The following is a 17872-nucleotide window of genomic DNA, read 5'->3' as shown; positions in this document are numbered from 1 at the left end:
AAATTTTTGTATAATTTTAATAAAATAATTTCTTTGATTATAATTATTAAGGTTTATTACAAAATAAATTCAAAAATCTAAAATTTAAGGTATGCAAATTCTACCCATATAGTTATTAGTATGGTGTTTTTTCGTTTAGTTAGCATTAGGTATCGACTACATAGATAAGATGTGACAATTCTTATATAGTATATCTCTAGATATGAACTATTGAAGAGACCTAATCGACCAAATAAGTGATTTCTTTATGTTTTAACATCGTTGTCTAATGACTTCTATTTATACTTTTAGTGAATTGAAATTAAAAATCTTTTTAATACATGAATTTCTAATTCACAAATATTAAAACTCATATATCAATTCCATTTCAACCAAAACCTTAAAACAAAAGAAAAAAAAAAAAAAAAAACAAAGTCTTTGATTCAAGAGTGGAACTTTCACAATATAAAATGATCAATGCTACTTAAATATTCTTGACGCGAAGCTCAAAAACATGAATTGCCAAATTTAAGAAACTCTACACTAAGCTTGAAAGAAAAAAAATGTTAAATCACCTAATGTTTGTTTAGTTCCATCTTTCGAGTTGGGGATAGGGGCATAACGAACTGGACGGAACAATGTTAGAAAATGTCCTTCATTGGATTGGTTGGGATTATTCTCTATATATAACATTATTTACAAGGATCGGTGTTTGGGGCCAGATACGGGGAAAGAATGTCCCGATCCTCACCTCGATCAAGGCACATCCCCCAGGGGTTGCATCTCCATGGGACATTTTGACACCTCCCATGCTGAACCATTTTCAAGTATGGGACATTTGAAGCTTGATGTATAAAAGAAGAGAACCAGGCATAATTTATATCATGTTCGCAAAGCAGGACTGACCAACCCATAACGATCAGACGTGGATAACAAAGAGATGTTTAATTATGTCTAAACTAGACATGACATGGACACATAACTATAGAAAAAGAACAACCATAGCTATTATTAACCAAACAAATAAAATATATTTAAACGAATATTGATCTAAGGTGGGATGAAAACAAAAAATACCACTACTCAAATAAATTAAGATCAGAGAGCCGATTGAAAGTCCTGGAGTGTAGATGATTGATACAGTCCACTAATGTAAACCAACAGCTCCTATTCAAATGTAGTTCTCCATGTCAAAATTTGAACAAATTCAGAGGATTGAGCAGAACATGAGACATCCTAGTATTAATCAGGAACGGTAGGCGATTTAACTTACAGATCAACAAAAAATCCACTCTTCAGCGAATTGCCAAACCTTGCACAGCCTGTGATCCATCATCAACTATTTTGTTTGCTCGTATGGTGCCAATCACATTCGCAATATTACCCTGCAAAAGTATCGGCCATTGTAGTGTTAGTAAGGCAGAGAATCATAGGGAAAGGCAGAGAACTACTACTCATTGTCCTTGCTAATGGAAATTTAGGTATCCAGATGTCAAGACTACAGAATTAATTTTCAAGTTGCCTGCTAAAAAGGAAGTGTTGCACATGTAGAGGAAGTTCGACAACCAATGAGATATTATCTATCTTGATATTATGAGAAATAAAATAGAAAGTTTACCCTCCATGTAGCTAGCTTCGTCCTAAGTGTTTCCCATTGATACTGCCCAAATACACGCTCAGTACAACGGCTGCACACGAGCATCCAAAAGCTATTAGTTCTAAATAAACTTAGGCTAACCAAAAAAAGGGAATTGCAGCCATGTGGATACAGTGTAGCACACCTCACAATCACGACTTCATTCATCTGGTCCATTTTGCAGTCAATCAACTTGGAAGCAATGGCCTTCACGACCCACAGTTCCACCTCATCATCATTGATCTAAAGCACAGATCACAATCAAGTCACAAAATAAAATTCAAAAGAAAACCCTGTAAAAGGTAATGTATATCTACCCTAAGTGTGTCCTTGATGAGAGCATATGGAATGCGGGCAGATTCATTTGAGCCAAGATCCACCAATGACAATAACCTCATTTTTGCTATACAGTCTTCATGGACGAGACCTACACCAGAGTCAAGAATACATTCAGCAAGTATGAGTAAAAAATTTCGCTCTTATTTTTAGAGTTATAACTTCGAGAATTTTACCATAGCTTTTCAATAAAGTAGAATTTGCAGCTTGAAATTCCAAGTAAGCATCCAATCTCTGAGCCAGAAAAATCTTCAGAAGCTGATAAACCAAAGAATATTTGGCATCATTCTCCAGTTGCCCTACAGCAGGCATGTCTAACAAGTCACACTGCAAACATAGAGAAATCACACTTCAATGAGCTTCAAATTTGAAACACAAATGCGGAATTTAGCTATCGTGTAAAATATTCTCTTATAATTCAATAAGTAGCCAATAGAAATAAACAAGCCAAAAAAATGCATCCTTAATACTTGCATGCAGTCCAAAGAACTTTATAAGAAAATTTTCATAGTTTTTTCAACAGAAAACAACAATAATTAACACGGGAAACATTTCATGAGAAAATGAATGAGAGATCCTCACAATGAAAATGAAGAAGAAAGAAGAAATTATTGAAAATTAAACCATCAAAAGTACAAAAAAGAACCAAACATAGCCCGAACCATCAATGTGAAAAATAATACTCGATCTCGCAAACAACTTCCCAACTAGCATCTTACAATTATCACCATTTCTTCAAGGATTAACATCATTCAATTTTTCTCTACAAGTCCCCTCAAATCATCCATTTCCTCACCCAGGTTTCGTTTCACCCAGCCAAAGTTCTCCAAGAATCAGTATTCTCCTACCAAACATCTTCGACTGTGATATCTTTGAGCTCATAAACAGCAAAGAAGATATTGGCTACTTATCTAAACATTCATGCAAAATGCTTTCTCATATTTTCCAGTCTATAAAGAATGAGACAGGAGGATGTCTAGCTAGAGGAAATCCCAAATAGACCAAGAGTAAATCACAGATGCTTCACCTCATAAACCCTGCCAAATGGCAAGTTCTTATGAGTTCCCAACGTATACCAGATAAAACCAATAGAACAGTTGGCCCCATCAATCTAAAGCCAAAATACCATTCCAAGGTGCTAAGTAACAAGATAGTGAAAAAACAGCTCATCAAAGTATGAACTGAAAAATTGACCAACAAAAGAGTTGTCCTAGACCCCTAGTGCTAGATGTGATACAGAATCAAATGGAATTGTAACCATGCAATAAGTTGTTTGAACTATACTAAAATATCTTTGAAAATATAATTCACAAAGATGCTAAAATACCTTAAACATGTTTGGTGCCCTTACGAATTCAACAATTGCATGAGCAGCTTCCTCCTTTGCTTCACTCAAGGTATGGGCATCTTCACCGGAGAAAGTCGCCAAGTATTTGGTAAGGAACTTGAAATAATCATTTGCGGCACTGAAATCAAAGAGAAGATAACAACAACAAATTAAGTTTTAAATTATTGGTAAGCGTAAACACATTACTCATATCAAAAGGAAAAAAGAAAGAGGTAACAAATAGTGTAAGTAAAACGTAATAAGGATAATTAAATGGCACTTGTTTAGTGGCATAATTCATTTTGTAATACCTCTTACTTTCTTTCAAAACATTAGCGATGGCGAGGAAAAGTTGTCTCTGCTCTACAATTCCAATATTCCACTCTCTCAAGAAACTATCCATCTTTTTTAATGATGGAAGTATATGTTCAGGGACCTTCCCCTTAAGAGCTAAATCTAGGGCCTTCATGTAAACATGGAACCGACAATATGGATCCTCAAGTAAGTTGTACAGATTGAACAAGCTGTAAAAGGGGAAAACTTAAGCGCAATGCATTCAAAATATACAAATTAAAAATATACAAAAAGGAAAAAAGAGACCAAATCATACAATCAAAATATACAAATTAGATGCATTACATCTTTAAGCGCAATGCAGGTTTGTCATTTGGTTGTTGGCCAATCTTTGAAGATATAAGCTCTGCCATTTCAAGCAATTCTTTTTGACTCCCAGACTTAGTGACAAGATTACAGATAACAGTGAACACACACTCAAGATCTGTTCCAAAAGAAAAGAACTGAATCAGTTACACGGATGAAACATTCTCTCTCCTCCACACGACAATTCTATTATTCCACTTGAAAGTTTCATACGATAATAATAACAATAAAAGAAGCAACCTCAACTACCTTCATTCTGCTACAATTTCAACTCTTGAACAGAAGGTAATCATCACCCCCCCCCCCCCCCCCCAAAAAAAAAAAAGAAAAATCCAGGAGTGTTATGTTCTTATTCTTCAATTCCAAACTACATTTACCTTTTTCCGAAATCTTGGAAAATATCAAGTCAGCAGAAGTAAGCATTAGAGATGCCAAATCCAACCATCTTCCCATAACAATACATTCTTGGGCTTCTACGCAGAGTCTATTAACTTGTGCCTCAGCAGCCTAAATATCAACAAACACCAAATAATAAGCCCCAAGACTAACAAATAACATGTGACAAGTTGATTCATTGTATCAAAAGGCAGAGTGCATTTCGGTTGATTGACATCATGGACAAAAAAAAACTCAAGTAATTGCGCTTGAAATAAAGAGGAGAAAAATAAAACTTAGAATTTCCTCGTTTTGGCCATCGTCGGGAAGACAAAAGATAGTATATAAACAACACGCATTTCACTCGACTGTTCGACTATGAACAAATGAAAAGGCACCTAGAATCTAATCGCAAGCCATCCTGACATAGCAAAGATTATACAAATTACGCAAAGGAACTAGTATCCTCACAGAGCGCATTAACCAACGTTTTCTCACATCTTCCGACGTCTGTGATAATACATACTCTTCGTCAATTACCAGAACTACACATACGAAAGAACGCATCATGCAGGCTCTCCAAATCGCAACAGCTTACCATATTTTTCAAGTTCTGATAGAATAAATCAATAACCATATTCCTCAATGAAATTAAAAAAAAAAAAAAAAAAAAAAAAAAAAAAAAAAAAACCTAAAATAGACGGTGGAGCAGCGAGAAACAAATCTCGGTGAAGGTGTAAGCTTAGTGCCAGCAACAAACTCAAGACATGGACGGCGCTGAAAAACGCACCAAACTGAATTGAAAGAGAAAGTAAAAGAATAAAAATTGGGAACCTCAGAACCGGCGTCGGCCCAAGCGAGCTCAGAGGCAAAGCGAACGACAGTGAGCGCCGCATCTTCCTCAGATGTTTGAACGATAGTCGCCATTGTAGAACCTCTGAAACAAATCCAAGGTTCGATCTTCTCCTCCCTTCACTTACAGCAGTAAGGCGCCAAGGGAGGCTGCAGAAAACCCTAGCTGCTTAAAGCTTCTGATTCTCACGTAGAATTGAGAGCCCTTTTTCCCTATAAATTCCATTTTTCTTTTTTATATTTAGCATTTATAATAATAATAATTTTTTATTTTTTATAAAAGGGGGAAAACGCTGTATAATAACCATTGTGTCGAAAATAATTATCTACTACTACCATAATTTTCTTTAACTTCTAAAATCACTCTCTTTTAAATAAAAAAATTAAAAAGAAAATTTATGCGAATTAATTTGAACAAGTTCATGGTCTTTCGAATAAAATAAATCTACATTTTAAAATTTTTAAAATTAATTAAAATAATTATGAGAGTTGAGAGTTTTTCATATGGCTAGGAATGCAGATCTCCACGATCAAATAATATTGACTAATGTATTCAATAGATTTTGTTATGAGATAATATTATCCACTTTGAGTCTTTAGTTTCTCCAAAATACCTCTTCATTCTCTTCATATGAATGAAGATGTATTTCTTATAAACTCACGATTAGTCCTGAACTCACTCCCAACAATCTTCAACCGTTTTTACTAAATTTCAAGTTTTTAATAATAAATTTAACCAAAAAAAAAAAAAAGAGTACAAAAGTACAACCATCATCATGTTGATTAAGTCTAAAGTTTAAGACATAATCTTTCTTTAAATGGTGCGATGTTATTCAGAAAGGGTGGACTGTGAGATTCAGAATTGAAATTAATGGCGAGAGCCAAACATAAGAGTTCATAAACAGGCGAATGCCAGAGATTCAGAGGAGAACAAGATACAATAATCACTTTTGTTTCAAACAAAGCATCATGAAGTGCCCATCAGCACCAGCGCATGCCTACGGTTCTGACCATGAGGAGACAACCTCGTGCATAAGTAGAAATATATAATGTTCTAGTTTACATATGATAGCCACCAATAGTGGGTCTTTCTTGGTTCTTAACCAACTTAGCTCTTGCCGTTTCCGAACAGGAAGTCCAGAGAAGATCCGCCACCAGGTGCGGCGTGAACCTTGGTCGATGGACGATCCTGTCAATACATGCACCAACGTTTACATTCCAATGGTTATATATATAAATGAGGATTCAGATTTGAAATAAAGCCATAATCAACCATTGATTCAGATACAGAACACTTTGACGAAGCATTCTTCAGAACTTTCAGATTAAAAATTGAATCTTTCTCGGATCAAAAATTGAAACAGTTGAATAGCATTGAGGATCTCATCAGTACTTAATTGTGAGATCCCACATCGGTTGAGGAGTAGAACGAAACATTTAAGGGTGTAGAAACCTCCCTCTCCCAGAGGAATTTAAAAATCTTGAGAGGAAGTCCGAAAAGGAAAGCCCAAAGAGGATAATATCGGCTAATGGTGGACTTGTGCGTTACGTTAATAATTAACAAATTTTCTTGAGCACATCTATTGTTATTACAATCTTTTCTTTGGTTATGTCCCCAAGAAAGAAGTTCTAAGAAAATGATGGGTGAGAAGCTCCTGTAGATGTAACTGGTGCACTGCTTTCTTCACCCTTTGGTTTATTGAGACATCAATCTTCCTAATGTTTCAGGAATTTCCTATCTGCCAACTGTATTAGCCTTTTCCTCTAGAACAATGGCCTAAGCTATTTCCTCTCTGCCTTCACTTTCGGCCCATCACTCGCCATGATTATCAAAGATTGTACCAACTTAAACATTTTTTAAACACAGTTAACCAATTAGTAAGGTCAAAGGGAAAAAGACTTGTCCAAGTATGGAAGAGGGGAACAAACTATTATTTATAAGGGTGTGCAAACCTCTCGGACACGTTTTAAAAATCTTGAGGGGCTGAAAGGGAAAGTCCAAAGAGGACAATATCTACTAACGGTGGGCTTTTGGCTTTGACTGTTACAGTTATGGTGTTATAACTATGACAGTGGAAGGTCAGGATAGTTGGTGAATAACTATCAGCACAAAACATTTCAATCCAACAAGAAAACAAAGAGCCTACCGTGATAAAGTTGCCACAGTTCTGTCCATCTGCTCTATGGTAATTGTTAGTATGATTCCCCGGAATGCCAGCAGGTATGTGTTTATCAGCAGGTTGTGAAGTAGAAGAGGTAGGCTGAGAAGATCCATTGGGTTTCTTAGAAGCTTGCACATTGTTGGCCGGCTCCCCACCTCCAAACAGGTAGCCCAAGGAACTCTGTCCACCGCCGCTGCTAACTCCACGACCCATTTTCAAGCCTTTTGTTTCTCCTGTTAACACAACAACATAAGACCCAGATGTAATTATAGTGATAACACATTTAACTATTAGACTATATAAAGAGAAAAAGGGGGCATACCATAAAGGAAATAACATCCAGAGAAGTCAGAGGGAAATAAAGTTATAGGCATAAATTGCCAATATCATACATTTGGCATATACAGCAACAGTATATATAAAATGCTTTTGCTTGTTTAAGCACAAAATCGTGATCCAAAGGCTCTTGTTGAAGACTATCAACCCAATTCTGAAATTTAGTTAATAAAATATCAGGGTAAAGAGCTACGATGACCATTTGGCCCTTGTTGACGTCTACCAAGCCGGCTCTACATTATTAATAGTATTTCAATGAATAAAAGAAGAAGGTACAAAGCTACAACCACTGATGAACAAAACTAGATGAAAAAAATCTATTGCACATCTTCATAAGCAGCAAGTTCTCAATTCAAAAATGGCTAAATTATAAAAAGTACCGTCTTTTGTTTAAAAAATGTCTATTCTTTCCAAAGTTGCAATGTTACTTTGACCATGTTTAAAAAACTACGATTGAAATAGAACAACTATTAGAATATTGGACGAAAAGTCAATGTTTCTTAATGCAAACTTAATTTAGGCAAGCGTCTTAGTCATTGTTACATCGATTTTTGTCCAATATTTTAAAAGATTTCAGTACTTTTGAAATGTTTACGAAAGAATATGGATATTTTTACTTTCGCAGTTCTGTTTGAGGTGAATTGGCAACTTTATTAATCAGCTGACAATAAACTAATACCTACATCATTTACTATAACACTTAGCAAACTGCGAACCACATGGTATGAATTCTTCATTTCTATGCATGATTCATATCATGCTTCAAATATTCCCAGTCTTCTTCTTACAGATCCACTACAAACAAGCGTGCTATAATTTTGAGCTCACACAGCATCCAGCAACAAACATTTCAACATTTCAATCGATTCAAAACCAAAACAAGGATCACATTTCAATTCAACCTCATCAAAGATCAAAGAACATAAATCAAATTGGTAAACGAAAACAATGTAGACAGTGAATCAAGTATATCACGAGAGTACGTACAAAGACGGAAATGGAGTGCGGGAAAATAGCAACAAATGATCAGATCGGCGAACAAAACCTTAAAGAAACGTGGATCTGAAATGAGAAGGTAAAGATTTAAAGCGGGTACCTCGAAAATGTTCTGTGAATGAAAATGGGATCAAAAGGAAGAGATAAGGAGGCAGACGATGGAAGACAGCAGAGCACCTTCGCAACACAGGCCACAACCAGAGAACCTGAGATGCTATTAAATATTATTTTCAAATTTTCAAATCTTATTATTATTGTTCTTATATTATTATAATTAAAACGGAAATTAGTCGGAAATGCAAGGCCACCGGATCTGTCGGTGGAACCAATTTAATAAATAAATTATGCTCTCTCTCTCTCTCTCTCTCTCTTTTTTTTTTTTTTTTTGTTGGAATTTCCAATTAATAGGAGTTGATTTTGATATTTGGGTCACAATCCCACTTTCAATGGGAGAGAACTTGCGATTGTGTGGCACTCACTTCCCAACGACAAGTGAGCTAAGCCAATTCGTTCTTGTGTCGCCTACGGTCAAGCGACTTGCGATTGTGTGGCACTCACTTCCCAACGACAAGTGAGCTAAGTCAATTCGTTCTTGCGTCGCCTACGGCCAAGCGACGTATGCTCGAGCCTCTGGCCTCGATTTTAAGAGAAGGTTTTAGAAAACGAGGGTAGAGAGAGATTTTTGAAATAGACGTTATATAAGCAAGAAATAGAGAAATAACAACGGCTTACAAACCTTGGGTAGGGGATACAACTACACAAACAATTTATGGGTATAAGTTATTTTGTACAAACAATTGATGGGTATAAGTTATTTTGTTCTCCCACTTTTCGTGTGTGGTCGAATTGGAATCTCGTTATACTTAACCAAGTTGAAAATGGCTATTAAGTTGATATTAGTCACCTTTAACACGTGCAGGAAGTTGGATCAGATGAGTTCAAATGGCTATTAATTTGATATCGATCACCTTTATCATGTGTAGATAGTTGGATTAGAAGAGTTCAAATGGCTATTAAGTTGATATCAGATGAGTTCAAATGACTTTTACGTTGATATCGGTCACCTTTAACATGTGTAGGCATGACTATTAAGTTGATATCAAATGAGTTCAAATCGGTATCAAGTTGATATTAGTCACATACCTTTAACATGCGCAGACATGAGTCACTTTCTGGATGTGTATTATAATTGTTTATCCTTGAAACAATATAGTTGTTGCTGCAAAAATTCCTAGGGACGAAGGGGAAAGCAAACAAAAATCCCCTAAATCCTCCCAGAAACAGAAACAAAGAAAGAGCATACAAATGTAAAAGGAAGCATGATTCATTTTTTAATCAAGTAACCAGAACTTTTACTGTTCTTGATGTTTAATGAGCCTATACATTATTCATATGTTCTGACCTTACGATCCGGGCGAAGATTTTCACAGATTTCTGAGTCGTTTCCGAGTCGAATGATGCTATGATGGTGTTTTGATCTTTGAGATCTCTACCAATAGCTTGTTTAGAGCTTGAGGCTTTGAGAAGAAAGGGGAATGATCTGCACCTTTTAGCCGAAAGACCTGTTGTGGGGGGCTTTTGTTTATCATGCTGTCCTGTAATGTGATGGGAATGGCATTGTCTTCTGGAGTTTCTATGTAAAACCGCTTGACCAATCCATAGTTTAAGTCTGTAAGGCAGAGCTTCTCCAAAATAGGCGCAAATGGCATCGGTCTCATTGATACAGACGCCAGAGCCACATCCTGGACCATGAATACAAACGGCCATGAGCTAGTATGAAACGAAAGAGGCAAAAGAACACGAGCAATGGTTAATGTTGAACACGAGCAACGGTTAATGTTGAACACGACCAAAATCACTCCCAAACATGCCTTTTAGCTTATGAGCTTATGAGCTTATGGGGAAAAAAGTATGCATATTCAATGTTTCTCAACCCCATTACCTTGGCAGGACATTGATTGAAAAACAAGTCCCTCAACAACGATTTCTCGAAATTAATAGAGGTTGGAGGACGATCGTTCCCATTTGCATATGAAAATGTCTGAGCCTGCCGCATTAGATCATCTGCACCAGCCTGCAGTAGGCAAAGAAGACACCATTTGTTAGGAACCACGAATCTCCAAATTGGTATGATATTGTCCACTTTGAGCATGGTCCCTTAATTAGCCGATGTGGGACTCCTCTCTCAACAATCCTCCCCTCGAACAAAGTACAACATAGAGCCCTCTATTAAGGTTTATGGAGTCCTCGAACAAAGTACACGTTTTGTTCGACACTTTTGACTACACCTTCGAGGCTCACAACTTCTTTGTTCGACGTTTAATGATTCTATTGACATGGCTAAGTTAAGGGCATGACTCTAATAGCTAGTTAGGAATCACGAATCTCTACAATGGTATGATATTGTCCACTTTGAGCATGAGCTCGTATGGCTTTGTTTTGTGTTTCCTCAAAAGGCCTCATACGAATGAAGATGTATTTCTTACTTATAAACTCATAATCAACCCCTTAATTAGTCGATTAGCCGACGTGGAATTCCTCTCCTAACAATCCTCAACACAATTCAGATACCTCAACAGAACATGTATCTATGAATCACAGATTAACAACAGATTAGAATGCATACCTGCTGAGAAAACATGTCTAAAGTGTTCTGTCCATTACTCAACATTGCTGCAGCGATGAATATGGCTTTTGAAATTCTAAAAGGAAATAACTCCATTGCATATGCTATACATGCACCGCCAAAATCATGTCCCACCAAGATAACCTGCATGAATAGAGTAAGGAAGTTCCAAAATATGAGGAAGGAAACAAAACCTTTTTCAGTAAAACTAGCCTTTCTAGTATATGGCACTTGTAACCCGAAGAGGAAACCCAAACGGGAAAGTCCACATTGAACAATATCTACTAGAGGTGGACTTAAGCTATTACATATACAAGGCGATGTTCCAGCAAGGAGGATGAGCCCAAAAAGGGGTGGACAAGAGGAGGTGTGCCAACAAGAACGTTGGACTCTAAAGGGATGGATTGGGGGGTCTGGAAACAAGTGCCAGCAAGGACGCTAGGCCCCGAATGGGGTGGATTGTGAGATATCACATCCGTTGGGGAGGATAACGAAATCTTTTTATAGGAGTGGGGAAACATCTTCCTAACAAAGCATTTTAAAAACTTTAAGGAGAAATCCAAAAGGGAAAGCTAAAGAGGACAATATATGCTAGTTGTGGGCTTGGTCCGTAACGAGTTTTAGATTTTTACCTCTAAGCTCTAACTTGATTAAGGAACAACATCAGAAACATTAAACAGAACTGAAAAAGGAATTAATGGATGAGTTCAAAGACCTTTTCCCCCTCAGGAAGCATTTGAAGGAAATCAGTAAGCGGGTGCACATATTGCAAAAGACTTGTGATGCGATTAGGATCAAATGAATGAACTCCAGAACCAGCTAAATCTATGGCAGTAGCTTTGTAACCCCCTTCTTCTAGAAGTGCTATGGTTTTATACCAACACCAAGCACCAAAGCCACCACCATGGACAAGAACAAAATGATTCGTTTCTATATCCTCAAGTTTTACATTCTGCATGAACAGAGGAGAAAGCGTCAAAACAAATGAAATCAACCAACCCATTCCGAAATGCAGAGACTCCATCAATTCATGAACTAAAAAAGAAGCAAAACAGTTCAAAAAAGGGGGTTTAATCACAACCTCGCTAACAAGCTGATGAGGCTGAAGCAGGGGATCGGTAAGAGCCCGAGCCCGCGAACTAGAGCTCCTCGGCAGAGTGTTGCTATTCTTCGACCCTGATTTCGGGTACCGGACAGAAGTGGTCCGATCAAAAGGGTCGCGGCCATTCTGCTGTTGGAACAGAATCGCGGCGGCGAGAACTTGCTCTTGAGTCAGAACAGCATCGGATTTTTCTTTCCTGGAAGAACGAACTCGGGTCCATCTTTTGGTAGAATTGGTGGTCGGAGGTGGGTTGTGAAGGCGCTTGGTGGGTTTTTTCTTCATTGATTTGGGTGCGAGACAGGCACATAAATTACCCATTTTCGGAGCATAAAGTGCACAAACAAGATACGAATTGAAAAAAGTGTCAACAAAGAAGACGAACAACAGTGGTGGCGAGGCGCTAGCGAAGGATGCTAAAGTGCGTGCCACTTTCGGTTGAAGACGATAGACGGAAATTTATACTTTTTTTTTAGTGGAATTACGATAATATTGTAAAAAAAATTTAAAAATAAGAATATTACTTTTTTAAAAACGAAAATTTAAGTCCATTATTGTACTTTAGCTTCTTTCCATTTGAAGTTCATGAATCTAACAAATCGTGGATAAAGCAATGAAGAGTTGGCTAAGATAAAATCGTACTACCACACTGTTAATGTCGTTCCTTCCTATCTAAGATGCTCACAACGTGCGTCAGTATTTCTAATTCTACTATAAGAATTGCTATTGAGACTAATACTATGAGTACTATCGAACACCAGGATAGATAAGAGTAGCTTACCGACGGTCTTCCGCTTACTTCATTGGAGTCAATGATGTTAGTGTTTTCACCATGGAGACTACTGATGGACCGATTTATTGACTTAACGCTCTCCTTCATGGATAGGCAACATGGGCTAACTCATACATGAATGGATTCTTAGGTTTGAGGATTTAGGTCACAGTATAAACAAGAGATGGAATTGTATGGTTGCAATATGACTTAAATCTTACCGTGTAAATTGAGAGAAGGATTTTGAGTTAGATTACGAATGTTATACTAAATTGTTGTCATAATTAAGCTAATCAACAACCGGCCCTTAAGTTTAAAGCGTGCTTATAGAAACGATACACGAAATATGTAAATAAACTATAAGATACTCGATCTTGGTTCTAATGATGATGGGTGGATTCAAATGAGAGATGAGAAATGGGCAAATGAGAAAGGGGTTTTGGACCACTTGTTGGTGTAAGGTATAAAAAGGGGTAATAACATGATAACATAGCATATGTTTCACACTTGGAGCCAACCAAAGATAAAATCAATCATGTGAAGGTGTAATAATGGGTTCCAATTTTGTGCACATGATCCAAGTGATCCCCCATATGCTTGGGCTTTCAATTCCAAACCCTCCTCAAAACCCTTTTTCAAACTCACCTTTTCCTTTGTTTCGGTTCGTTCGTTTCTTTCTCCAACTGAAGATCCACAAGATGCTGGGCGAGAGAATGAAACACTCCCTGTAAAGGTGTAACAATCTCTCCCCTAATAGACACATTTTAAAACTTTGAGGTTAATAGCCACACTTAACAGGTCAAAATGGACGATATCGGTTAGTAGTGAGGTTTGGTTGTTACAAGTGAAATGACTTAAACCGAACTATCGAGTATCGAATTTAATTAAACGACTCAAATGGAAGATTTTCTCCGACTTTCAATTTATTTTTTATTCCGACTGAATGATACGAACCCTGATTGATTGAATGTTCGAGAATTGAAAATAAAGTGAATAATGAAGATGAAAAAGAATGGCTTTCACAACAATCTAGGCCAAGTCCTTAGGCATTATAATTAAGGTTGCTCCAAGTTGTACCAATTTTTTATGGGTTTCTTTGTGGTCCAAAAACTTCAGTTAGGATCAACCGTTACACATGAAAGCTGAAAAAGTTTATTTATTATTATTATTATTATTATTATTTATTAATAAATAATAATAATAATAATAATAATAATAATATATTATTATTATGGTGATGTGTTAGGGATTTTAGAAGTGGGTTAGCAGTGGGAGAGAATTAAATATATTAAAAATAAAAATAAATAAAAAAAACTTTAATCTTCATCATTGGTATTTTATTTATGGATTATATTGGTAACTTTTTCCCCTTTTTGTTTAGAATTTTTATTAATTTAATAAAAAACCAAAATACATTTTCATTCACAAGGCCCATAAAATAAGAGATGGGCCTAATATAGCCCATAAAAGAAAAGATGGGCCTAATAAGCCCATAAAAGAAAAGATGGGCCTAATAAAGCCCAATATTTAGGGTGCTAATTTTTGAAATAATTGGTCATCACACTCTTAGTCAATATGATTAATCATTTTCTGATTTTTTATTTTTAAAATTGATATTTTTTTTTCTCTCTTTTATTTTTATTATATTTTTTAAAATTCTTAACGAAATTAAAAAAAATAATAAATTTCAAAGGGTTTGAAAGTCGCAATAAAAGAAATAATTAAAATTATTTATTTATTTGTTTTTAATAATGTGATAAATTAAGTAAATAAAATAATTAAGTCAAAAGAAGATTTGGTCATCTCCATGGAAAAAAAAGCATGTGAGTTTGTAGATCCCAATGAACTGTCAATTTTGAAGACTATGATTTAATAATTGATTTATATCAATTTGTCAATACTTACATCAAAGAATTTCCAGACACACCCACATTTATTCTTTTTTTTTTTTTCTTTTTTTTTCATTAAAAATATAAAATCAATTCTTTACCGACCCCATTCAAATTATCTAAAGATATTTCAATTCATGCTACACTAAACAAGAATGAAGATTCATTATTATAAATGCTTGAGTTACATTTACACCGTGGTTAATTATAGCTATAAAGTATGAATGTTACAATTCTTGGAATGCATTTAATAGTTTCATTTTGACGCTATATTAAGCCATGTATGTTATATTTGTAAGTAAACTTGCAAAATATAGTAGAAGGAGTATTTGTGCATTCTCGACTAAGTTTCTTTGCAATTCTATGTAATTTAGGTTGCATGTAGAATCATTCAAGCTCGACATGATCAATCTTGCTTGTAGAGTGACTCGAATCTCAAACAAGTGTTCTTGCATTGAGATATTTGATTGACAAGAATCATTCAAGCTAGACATGATTGATCTTGCTTGTGGAGTGATTCGAATCTCAAACAATGTTCTTATCTTGAGGTATTCAATCAACAAGGTAATCTGAATCTGACTCCCGTTGTAGTGATTCCATATTAAAAACAATTATAAATAATTGACTATGGAACGTATAAAGAAATAGGTTCAACCCACCTACTATCGATTAGGTCAACAAAGCTAGGAAATGAGTAACTTCAAATGGTCCCGAAATTTATATATATCTAATCAAAATTATAAATTATAGAACGAAATAAATTTATTCCTCAAATTAAACATAAAAATAATAAATTAAAGTTTTAATCAACGAAATAATTACATCATTATTAAATAAACTTACGAGTATGATTGAGATCTCTTCATTACTTTGGCCGAGGATTATGAATTTACCCAACAATCCCACAACACTCCAATGAAACTTTCTAAAACGTAAGGTTGAGGAATTACAACGAGCAATTATTATTTGTTCAATTCGTTGAATATTTCGAAAAATAATGAAGCTGATAGAACATATATCAGTAACTCGACATTGATCGATTTGAAAATGATTGAGGAGACATGAAAAGAAGTAAAAAAAGGACCCGAGAAGCATAAACGTCGTTATAACATAGGTGGATTAAGGCATGATTATGAATAGAGTGAAGGTAGAAGGCAGATCATGTGTATAATTTGTGATGATGCTTGTTGGAAGGTAGTCAAGAAATGATGGAGATGGCTAGGTTTGGTCCCTGCCCCCTGCCCTTCCTGCCCCTCCTGCCCCTCCTGCCCCTCCTGCCCCCTCTGCCCTTTGTGTTGAATTTTTAATTTTTAATTTTTAATTTTATTAAGGGAATCAATCACACATGTGATGCCCTCCCTTTTTCCATGTGCTTTTGCATCCCCTTTTCCCATTTTAAATTCACGTCCATTTCAAAATTATCCACGTCATATATATATATATATATATATATATATATATTATTGGATATATTTAATTTCTATAAAGAAAAAAAACAAATACTTATTTAATTTATAGGATTTAAACATGGTAAACTTAAAATAATATATTTCAAATCACTCGTTATATTTAATTTTTTAATTTCGAAAATATTGTATTTATTAATTTAATTTGTGGGTAGAAGCTAAGTTTGAAACGTATGAAATATTCGTAACTTGGAATTAATAAATTCACAATTTTCAAACTATAATAACCCAAATTGCATAATATAAAAGAAAAAAATTATTGAATAAGTGAATAATTTATTAAAATAAAATTAAGAATTTAGAGATTTTATTAAATAAAATTTAGAAATTTAGAAATTTTAGGGTAAATATATACAAATGTCAAAATTAAAAAATTATAATTATAATTTAAGAGTGGCCATTATTGTTTGATTTCCCTAAACACAAATATAAATGTAATAATTAAAAGAAAAAAATGATAGAAAGTGGTGTGTTGGTTGGATGTCCTTTGCTTGTACTTCTTTGTGTCACTATTGCTCACTAAGTCACATGCAACATACATTATTTATACATCATTTAAGAACCCGAACCCAAACCTTAAAAGTTTTCATTTTTTATTTTTCTCGATATTTCACTACATCTTCTACGACATGGTCACGTTATCTACTCCTCGTTTCTTAAGAGTGAAGGTCTAAGTAAAACACACTTAATCATGAAATTTCTATGACGAAGTCATCGAAAAAGAGCCCTCATTTACTCGGGTGTCACATAAACTTATTAAATACGAGTAAGAAATTTAAGAACTAAACTTATTCGGGTGTCTTTTCCGTGGTCGTTTTATGGTACCTTACAAATGATTTATAAAAAGTTAAAAGAAAATTAGGAAGGGATTTTGTATTGTTTGAACACTGGCTTGGATGTATTAAGAAAAATTGAAAGTACAATTTTTTTTTTTTTTTTTGGTTTGCAATTTCATGGATCGTACCACAGTAGCTTCTTGGAAGATTTCATTTCATGTATTATTTAGGGTTCAATAATAATAATAATAATAATTGAAGACTTAGGGCCTTGGCTTTTAGCAATAATTATTATCTTATAATTCGCCTCAATCTATGAAAGTATTTCGTTGGATTCACATGCATATGTTTATGTTTAGATTCGAATATATGAGCTAGAGATGAGTTTATTGAATTCGTCACATCTTATTTTAATTAGAGATGTTCACGAGACGAGAGTGAGGATAGAGAAACCTTTTTCATCTCCGTCTCTATCTACAAAGAATTTTCTATTTACTTTTCGAAAGATCAAAACGAAGATTCTTCACAAAAATTTTGTTAGGATTGGATTTTTCAGGTTAGTTTTAGGTCTTAGTTTTGTCTCTA

At 35.0% G+C, this 17872-nt stretch overlaps 3 protein-coding genes across 6 annotated transcripts; all 3 read right to left on the bottom strand.

Annotated features, from left to right (window-relative positions):
* Nucleotides 1-1040: 1040 nt before the first annotated feature.
* LOC111798970 (uncharacterized) lies at nt 1041-5381 on the bottom strand. Of its 2 annotated transcripts, XM_087127206.1 has the most exons (11): nt 5148-5381; nt 4316-4445; nt 3918-4056; nt 3590-3802; nt 3279-3417; nt 2128-2278; nt 1933-2042; nt 1761-1858; nt 1598-1667; nt 1253-1364; nt 1041-1146 (listed from the first exon to the last, which is right to left on the bottom strand). In XM_087127206.1, exons 1-10 carry the CDS (start codon nt 5238-5240, stop codon nt 1275-1277), a joined length of 1233 nt encoding a protein of 410 aa, XP_086983332.1. In that variant the 5' UTR covers nt 5241-5381; the 3' UTR covers nt 1041-1146; nt 1253-1274. The 2 variants fall into 2 exon arrangements, with proteins under 2 accessions (XP_086983332.1, XP_086983328.1); XM_087127202.1 differs by having other exon boundaries at nt 1041-1364; nt 5148-5380.
* Nucleotides 5382-6027: 646 nt separating this feature from the next.
* Nucleotides 6028-8916, bottom strand: LOC111799025 (protein SPIRAL1-like 3). 3 transcript variants are annotated; one of them, XM_023682410.2, is made up of 3 exons: nt 8760-8916; nt 7313-7560; nt 6028-6354 (listed from the first exon to the last, which is right to left on the bottom strand). In XM_023682410.2, exons 2-3 carry the CDS (start codon nt 7538-7540, stop codon nt 6274-6276), a joined length of 309 nt encoding a protein of 102 aa, XP_023538178.1. In that variant the 5' UTR covers nt 7541-7560; nt 8760-8916; the 3' UTR covers nt 6028-6273. The 3 variants fall into 3 exon arrangements, with proteins under 3 accessions (XP_023538178.1, XP_023538193.1, XP_023538185.1); XM_023682425.2 differs by having other exon boundaries at nt 8709-8850; XM_023682417.2 differs by having other exon boundaries at nt 8651-8832.
* A 904-nt stretch (nt 8917-9820) lies between these two features.
* On the bottom strand, nt 9821-12826 carry LOC111798983 (putative methylesterase 11, chloroplastic). Its single transcript, XM_023682358.2, has 5 exons — nt 12367-12826; nt 12001-12237; nt 11286-11429; nt 10602-10733; nt 9821-10401 (listed from the first exon to the last, which is right to left on the bottom strand). Exons 1-5 carry the CDS (start codon nt 12703-12705, stop codon nt 10120-10122), a joined length of 1134 nt encoding a protein of 377 aa, XP_023538126.1. The 5' UTR covers nt 12706-12826; the 3' UTR covers nt 9821-10119.
* Nucleotides 12827-17872: the final 5046 nt, after the last annotated feature.

Source organism: Cucurbita pepo, chromosome 1 (genome assembly GCF_057944985.1).
Source record: "Cucurbita pepo subsp. pepo isolate OVF chromosome 1, ASM5794498v1, whole genome shotgun sequence".
NCBI lineage: Eukaryota > Viridiplantae > Streptophyta > Magnoliopsida > Cucurbitales > Cucurbitaceae > Cucurbita > Cucurbita pepo.
The sequence above is the reverse complement of the archived record's forward strand: the minus strand, read 5'-3'. Positions and strand labels throughout refer to the sequence as shown.